Here is an 8,924-nt window from a genome sequence, read left to right on the forward strand (position 1 = left end):
TCAGCCATTTTCTCCAGGGGAGCTGATCTCATGTCAGCTGGGGATCAGTTGTGAAAGCGGGGGGGTCTCCAGTTTGGTGTAGTGGTTAAGTGTGCGGACTCTAATCTGGGAGAACCGGGTTTGATTCCCCTCTCCTCCACTTGCACCTGCTGATGTGACCTTGGGTCAGTCACAAGCTCTGGCACAGCTGTTCTTGAAAAAAAGAGCAGTTTCTGTCAAGAGTTCTCTCAGCCCCACCCACCTCACAGGGTGTCTGTTGTGGGGAGGGGAAGGGAAAGGAGTTTGTAAGCCGCTCTGAGACTACTTTGGGTAGTGAAGGGCGGGGTATAAATCCAATCTCTTCCTCTTCTTCTTCTTCTTCTTCTTCTTCTTCTTCCAGGCCCCACCTGGAGGCTGGCAACCCTCCCCTTTCCCCTTCCCCCTTCCCTCCCCCTGCCGCCCAGTTCTGTCACTCTGCCCTGAAAGGGTCCCTCTCTGTCATTGCAGGTGCCCTTGGAGGAGGCAGCCGGGAGTGTCTCTGAAGCGGACCGGGCTCCGTCCGGGAGTGAAGGGAGGCATCCCTTGCTGGCTATCAAGGAAGAGGAGGACGCAGAGCCCAGCCTGGTTGGTAAGGAGGGAGGGAGGCCTTCTGGGGCCTGACACTGAGGGGGCCTGGAAGTGCCTTCTGGGGCTGAGCCAGACCTGCAGAGAAATACAAAGAGATTTTAGAAGATGGGAGGGAAGTGAAATCCAGTTTTTCAAAAACCCGACGAGGCTCTTCTGCAAGAGAAATGGGCTTTTGGGCAGATGGCTCATGATCCCTGCAGCGAAAAGGGCCAGAAAGTGAGTGCCTCTGTTTCTCCAAATGTGTGCTGTTTCGGCTTGCCAACTCCAGCTTGAGAAATCAGTGTAGGTTTTTTTTTGGGGGGGTGCCTGGGAAGGGCAGAGGTTGAGGAAAGAGAGATGCCACGGAGGCAGCTCTCCCAAGCACCCATTTCCTCCCGGGCTCTTTTTGTAGAAACAGCCCAGCAGGAGCTCATTAATATAATAGGCCACACCCAACAGCAGAAACTCATTAGCATAATAGGCCACACCCCTGACAGCACAGCTCATTGGCACATTAGGCCACACCCCCATGTTACCAGAAGTGTGCTCATCCAGCCACACCCACCTTTCTCTTCTTATTCTGTTTACCTTGTTTGTTGTCAAAACCCAGGGCTTTTTTTGTAGCAGGAACTCCTTTGCATGTTAGGCCACACACCCCTAACGTAGCCAATCCTAATGAGTGTCTGCTGTTGGGTGTGGCCTATTATGCTAATGAGTTCCTGCTGGGCGTGGCCAACTTGGGAGCCAGCCGGAACTCCGTTACTGTGCGTTCCTGCCCAAAAATAGCCCTGTTTGCGATGATCCGAAGCCAGAATAGCCGTAGAACCGATGTTGCACCCTACCAAATATCCATATACAATAACGTGCAGTTGCAGGTCCCAGTGAGGCTGTGATTTATGATCATGTTTGGTGTTCAGCCGTGAATATCAGAGAAGGAAAGGAGGCATGGCATGTCTAGTATGAGGGTGGAGGAAGGATCCCCCCCCCCCAATTTCTTTTTAAAACAAATATAAGAACATAAGAAGAGCCCTGCTGGATGAGACCAATAGTCCCTCTGACCACTTGTAGACTCTGTCCTCTCACACAGCAACCTCAGTGAATGCTCCTGAGTAGTTTAGCAGTTTAGGTAAAGGTTTCCCTTGCTTGAAAGACAGTCGAATCTGACTCTAGGGTTGCGGTGCTCATCTCCGTTTCCAAGCCGAAGAGCCAGCGCTGTCCGAAGACGCTTCCGTGGTCATGTGGCCAGCATGACTAAACGCCGAGGCGCACGGGACGCTGTTGCCTTCCCGACGATGCAGTACCTGTTTATCTACTTGCAATTTCTTGCTTCCGAACTGCTAGGTTGGCAGGAGCTGGGGCCAGAGACGGGCGCTCACTCCATCAAGTGGCGCTAGGGTCTCAAACGGCTAAATTACCGACCTTCTGGTCTGCCATTCAGTGTCTTAACCTCTGAGCCACCATGGCCCTGTTTAGCAGTTTAGAAACTACTTTCCCCATAGAAAAGAGCATAAGTTCAGTAGCACCTTAAAGACTAACAAAATTCGGCTGCTGTTTTCAAATACCATTGGACCAATGTTTCTGTATCTATGGATTGCTTACACCAGACGACTTACTCCATTATATCTTATTTTGCTTGTTATATACTAACTGCAGGGTTAAATTTTTGTCAGGAATTCTATCTGCCATAAACTCATATTTTGTAGTCCAGAAGATTGTATTCCTGCTATCTCATAATGATGCATATGTATCCTACAGAGTCTCTCTGCTTGCCTTTGTGGCAAAGAAGTTAAGGTCTGAGAGGGTATTGTTTTTTTTAAAAAAATAATATTTATTAATTTTAAATTAATGTATAATACAGCGTAATACAGTGCATCCATCTGCAAGAATGTCATCTAAATGGAAAAAGTCGAAACCTACAAGGTTAACCACTTCAGATAAAGAGGGTTAGGGGGGAGAATATCTAGAATCTGTAAGTAGGAGACTACCGGGAACCAAGTTGATACAAATGTGGAGTGGTGTGGGGTATCTGGTTGTGCACACCTGAGCGAATCAGCGATTTTTGCCATGACAAGGTGTTCCCATCGCTTGTGCTGCCAGTCTGTCACTGATAGTGCAGCTGGAGATTTCCAGTGTGCAGCAATGGCCAGGCAGGCTATCGCGAATAGAGTTGATATGAGTTCTTTTTTATGATCTTGAATAGAATCATCCCAGTGATTTAACAGAAAGGATTCAGGCGAGAGAGAGAAATTGTTTAGGGTATTGTTGAGGGTGGTTTCTAGAAAGTGTAGTCTGTTAAGTTTTAGTCTGTTTTAATCACAGATTTTTATATTCTACTTGACGGTTATATTTATCACTGCATTTTGTGGCTTCTCAGCTTGTAATGGCCTGTGGCTGTATACAATAAACTATTTGACTGATTGACTGACTGGCTGGCTGACTGACTAACAACAGTTACAGCAGAGGATGAGCTTTCGTAAGTCCCTGCTCATTTGGGCTCTTTTTGTAGCAGGTACTCATTTGCATATTAAGTGACATACCCCTAATGTAGCCAATCCTCCAAGAGCTTACAGTAGCTCCTGTAAGAAGAGCTCTGTAAGCTCTTGGAGGATTTGGCTACATTAGGGGTGTGTGGCCTAATATGCAAAGAAGTTCCTGCTACAAAAAGAGCCTGACTCACAAAAGCTCCTCCCCTGCCACAAATCCTGTTAGTCTTTCAGGTGCTCCTGGACTCTTGCTCTTTTCTGCTGCTACAGACAGACTAACACGGTGACCCATCTCGATCTAACTTATTTTCCCAGCAGCTCTCTCCTGGGTTCTTTCTCCCAGCCCAGCTGGCTAAGTTCTGAATGATTCCCATTTAGGGAAGAGAAAGGGAAAAGGAAGAGGGGAAAAGGAAGGAAAAGGAGAATGCATATCATAGGTCATGGCTGGGCAGAAAGGGTGACCAGCCACACACTTGTCGTAGGCAACAGGTTCTGACGAAGGCAACAAAATACGCACAGATCAGTTAGGAAGGACTGGTTTGAGACTTGGCGTCTTGCCTTTGAGACTTGGCTTCTTTGCCTTTTTTCAAGCAGGTGATATGCAGGGGAATGAAAACGATGTGGGACTCCAGGCACTGTTGTTGAAACAATGCAAGAATGAAGACTTTAAGGGAAACTCCAGGAAGCGAGATGGACAACAGAGGCAGGAGAGAAGCCACCTGGTGGAGAGGAAGGGTCACCCTATTCTTTGCCAAGGACAGGAAATCCAGGAAATCCCAGTGCAGGAAGAAAAGGCAGCCCAAAAGAGAAAGAACAGAGGCATCCGTGCTGACCTGAGAATCCACACAGGGGAATATCAAAACAAAGGCATGGAGTTTGGAAAGAGTATCAGTCAGGGCATGGATCTGATTTCATATCAACAAACTCACTCACTAGAAAAACCGTATCATTGCTCAGTGTGCGGAGAGAGTTTCAGTCGGAGAACGATTCTTGCTTCCCACCAAAAAATTCACACGAGGGAAGAGCCCCCAAAAGACCCAGAGTGTGAAAACAGGCACAGTGGAAGACCATACCATCACAAGCATCAGATAATCCACACAGATAATCCGTATCAATGCTCAGAAGTTGAAAAGAACTTTAGCCACCTTACTGCGCAACGAAGAACACATACAGCGGAGAGACGGTATCAATGCTCAGTGTGTGGGAACAGGTTTAGGAGAGCATCACACCTTCAGCAGCATCAGACTATTCACACAGGGGAGAAACCACATCAGTGCTCCGAGTGTGGGAAGAAGTTTACTCGGGCATCATCCTTGCGGCAGCATCAGAGAATCCACACGGGCGAGAAGCCTTACGAGTGCTCTGAATGCGGACAGAGATTCTGCTTCAATTCCCACCTTCAGCGGCATCAGACAATCCACACAGTGGAGAAACCATACCAGTGCTCAGAGTGTGCAAAGACCTTCTGTCACCGCATAAGCCTCACTGTGCATCAGAGAATCCACACGGGGGAGAGACCGTACAAATGCTCCGTGTGCGGGAAGAGGTTTAGCCATTCATCATACTTGCACAAGCATCACAGAATTCATACGGGGGAGAAACCTTATGACTGCGCCGAGTGCGGAAAGAGATTCAGTTTCAGGTCCCGCCTGCAGCGGCATCAACAGATCCATGTGCCAAAAACCGGGTAGCTGATCAGTTTGCAGCGAGGGCTCTTTCTGGCAAATCAAAATCGGTGCAGACAGAATAAAAAAATATCAGACCCCAAAATATCAACAGTGTAGCAACTTGTAAATGCAATGAATAATGTCTATTTGAAGTGCATACAAAATACAGTTTCAATATGTCATAAAGAGAATTCTTTTTATGCAATGAATAATATCTGAAATGTATACAATTCACAATCATACAAAATATGGTTCCAATAAATCATAAGAAAAATCCTATTCAACGTCATTTCCAGATTGTTTTCAGTGTTTCAAATGGAATTCTTCCTCAGGAAATATCTAAATATTAAAATATATATATTAAACTTCAAAAACAGAAGGCTGTAAGCCATCAAAGATTTACTCAAGTTCCAATAATTATACAGAGCAGTAACCTTCAAGCTCTTATGATTATGTCTGTTTTCAGCAAGAGCAATCTGTGTTTAAAAAATAAAAATGTAAATACCCACTCTGAACAATAACACAGATGCAGCTTTTAAAACAAATTTCACACTTACAACCAATCAGCCGGGCGCAGATCACAATATTTTCCTAAAGCGAATATCACAGGACTATCTGTCTGGATCAAAAAAAAATACCTCTACTCTTTGGCTTATCATACTCATAATTAAAGGAGCTGCATTAATTATTTACAGCTGTTATGCAAACACTGACTTAAAGGGACAGTATACACAAAAATTATTTATAGAAAGCATCTGAGGTCCATTGACTGATTCAAGCCTCTTGGATATAGGAAGTCCAGTTTATGTGTCCAAAACATTTTGTGCTGAAGTAAGCAACATTGAAGGTTGATTCTCTCCCCTTTTCTGTGTTGGACAACTTCCAGAACAGTATACCTAAAGTTGTCATATGTATGATTGGCTTGTCTAAAATGTTGAGTCAGAGGAGTTTCCAAATTCTGGTATTTAAGTCTTGATTTATGCTCTGCAATTCTTGTTCTCCCTGTCCTAGACGTAGAACCCACATAAACTTTTTAACATTCACAAATTATATTACATTTTTTTGTTGCGCAGGTACTAAAATTTGTCAATTTCACTTTGTAGTTTGCCAGTATAAGTTCATCTGTTTCACACAATTGTTTGCAGCTATTGCAATTATGGCACTTGTAGTGTCCCTTAATATCCAGAGTATTGTCTTCTCTTCTGTCCAAATTAGTATGTATTAATAAGTCTTTGAAATTTCTGGACCTTCTAAAGCCTATATTTGGTCTATCTATACATCCCGGGATCAATGTTTAAGCTGTGAAGTCTTGTGAGCAAAAATTCTACTTTGTGAGCTACTGGCATTAAAGTGGTGAGCAAGCAATTTGGCTACTGCATAAATTAGTTTGCTCTAGAGCCATCCTTCCTGAGCTGAGACAAAAATGTGTGAGCTGGAGGCTAAAAAACTGTGAGCTAGCTCACTCTAACTCAGCTTAGAGGGAACACTGCCCGGGATGTCTCTTAATATATGCCAGTGTTTGAGGACTACATTCTGCATTGCTACAGGGGTATAGTCCAATGCCCCCAAAATACCTCCATTTCTTTTATTCTTCCGGCTATTTATATTCAGTAGAGATTCCCTACTGACACTTGTCGCTCTTAAAAATGCTACATTCTTAATCTGCATTGCTAAAGGGGTATAGTCCAATGCCCCCAGAATACCTCCATTTCTTTTATTCTTCCTATTTATATTCAGTAGAGATTCCCTACTGACACTTGTCGCTCTTAAAAATGCACTACAAGTCATTGACTCTGATCTCCCCTATTTTTAAGTTGCCAACTCAGTTTCTCATGCTCCTTAATATAATCGGTCTCTTTAGTTGAATTTCTTTTGATTCTTAAAAACTGCCCCAAAAGGCAAGTTATATTTCATATGAGGGACATGGTAAGAGTCAAAGTGTAAATAACTTCTTATCTGTAGCTTTACTATAGCCTGTAACTGCTAAAGTTTCCACTATGGTCCTAAAGGCAGTGGTGTCTAGAAGGTTAATCTCCTGTTCATGATAATTACCACTAAACTTCAAAGATATGTGGAAGGTATTAATCCACATAATGAATTGCTCTGTTTTATTTTTGTTGTTAAATAAGATGAAAATGTCATTTATAAATCAAAAGTAAAGTACTATGCCATCTTTAACAGGGTTCACATTAAGGTCATAAATGAAAGTATCTTCAAAAGAGCTCATAAAGAGATTTGCTATCGATGGCGCGGCCGCGCTGCCTGTTGCCACTCCTCTGGTCTGTAGATAAAACTGCTCTTCACATGTAAAATATTTTTTCCCAAAAAAATTATATCTGTAATGTCCATCAAAAAATGGGGTGGGCAGACTCTGTGTATCTCGTTGTTCCAAAAGAGTTTCAATTATGGTCCTAGTGTCTTCTTACAGGATATTAGTCCTGTTTTTGATATAAAGTCTTTGGTGTAATGCCGAGGCGACACCCCTTCTTCTGCCATGCCCCGGAAGTGATGTCATTGCACTGCTGGCAGTATGCGGCACTCTGATATTAAGGCATAACTCTATGGTAAGAAACGGCTTCTACCACAGCGTTTCCGCCCAGATGCCAGCGCATGTCCTGCATTGCCAGCGCTGTGTGACCGTGTTGCTTCTGGTGAATCCCGGAAGTGACATCACCGCAGCACTGGGCCAGGCCGCCCCTTGAGGCCAGGAAGTCCCCTGCGCCGGTGGACCTCGCCACACTATCTGGAGAGATAAGTTGTAATTCTGAGGGATCGCCAGGCCCCAGCTGGAGGTTGTCACCCCTGCGTCTGCAATACGGGATGATGGTGATATCGGCCTGCTTCACAGAACTGTTGTACCCTTGCAAGGAGCAAATAATGTCTGTGGGGCCGCAATGCCTGGTCAGTTGCAGCCAAAATAAATGGCTCTCTTCAGGCACCTGAACAACTAATTTTGTTTTAGCACAAATGTTTGGAAAGCTGAAAGAGCAATATAAATGCTGGGGCGGTAGCCATAGTCGATAAGGGTGGACACGGGATCTGGGGGCCCAGTGCCACATCTGGAACACAGCTGGCAGGGGCCAAACCTGCTTCTTAACACTCCCCAGTCGTTAGGATCATCACTCGATCTGCCAGATGCAGTCTGCTTGGTGTACTAGTGGTTAAGTGCGTGGACTCTAATCTGAGAGAACCGGGTTTGATTCCCCACTCCTCCACTTGCACCTGGTTGGATGACCTTGGGCAAGCCGTAGCTCTGATAAGAGCTATTCTTGAAAAAGGGCAGTTTCTGTCAAGAGCTGTCTCAGCCCCACCTACCTCACAGGGTATCTGTTGTGGGGAGGGGAAGGGAAAGGAGTTTGTAAGCTGCTCTGAGACACCTTTGGGTAGTGAAGGGCGGGGTATAAATCCAATCTCCTCCTCCTCTTCTCCTTTGATGACAGACGGAAGGGCTGGGGTCTTGGGAAGGAGCAGTGGAAATGTGTCGTTCTCCATTTTATCCTCACATCCACCCTGCGAGGTAGGCTTGGGCAGAGTGAGCGACAGGCACAGTCACCCAGCAGGCTTCCAGTGGCAGAGCAGGGGACTGAGCCTGGGCCTCCTAGATCCTAGTCTGACCATGGCAATCACTACCCCACGCTGGCTGTCTTGAGCCTGATGTGTCTGCGTATAACAGATAGGCTCAGGTAATATATTTATTTACATCCCGCCTGTCTCCTTGAGACTGAAGGCAGGTTACAATGTAAGCCAGCACATCCAGGCCTGTAGCCTGAGTGGGGGGACTCTAAATAAGTCGGGCGTTGTGATCTGGCCGGGCAGGGAGCTGCACCGAGGAGGCGCCTCTGGCCACCTGGCCGGAAAAGTGCAGCCAGCCAGTCCTGCTTGGATTCAGGGCACCCTGAACAGACAGGCCAGCCCAAGGCCTGGATGCAAAGTCGTGGGGCCCTGGTAGGAAGGGGGGGGATCGGGCCCCAAGAGGCCCCACCAAGCGACAGGCCTGAGCGCCTAGGCAAAGCCAAGTAAGTTGACCTTTGATAAGCTAATTGACAAGTCTAGGATTACAGAACTCTGTGTGTGGGGGGGAAAGCATAAGTATTAGACGTGTGATGCTAATAATGCCGAACGGTGAACTGATACAGATAGAAAACAATGTAGTGAGAGCAAGAGGTTAGGAGCTTGGGGGTGCTCTTGG

At 45.8% G+C, this 8,924-nt stretch overlaps 1 protein-coding gene across 1 annotated transcript in view; it reads left to right on the forward strand.

Annotated features, from left to right (window-relative positions):
• Positions 1 to 4,759, forward strand: part of LOC107111438 (zinc finger protein 420-like) — a gene marked incomplete at its 5' end in the record, with an annotated part of 26,337 nt that extends 21,578 nt beyond the window's left edge. Inside the window, 2 exons of the mRNA XM_015412403.1 lie at positions 487 to 607; positions 3,663 to 4,759. Of these exons, the coding sequence (XP_015267889.1) occupies positions 487 to 607; positions 3,663 to 4,759 (1,218 nt within the window). The remainder of the gene's footprint in view (positions 1 to 486; positions 608 to 3,662) is intronic.
• Positions 4,760 to 8,924: the final 4,165 nt, after the last annotated feature.

Source organism: Gekko japonicus, unplaced genomic scaffold, assembly GCF_001447785.1.
Source record: "Gekko japonicus isolate JY-2015 unplaced genomic scaffold, Gekko_japonicus_V1.1 scaffold5935, whole genome shotgun sequence".
Taxonomy (NCBI): domain Eukaryota; kingdom Metazoa; phylum Chordata; class Lepidosauria; order Squamata; family Gekkonidae; genus Gekko; species Gekko japonicus.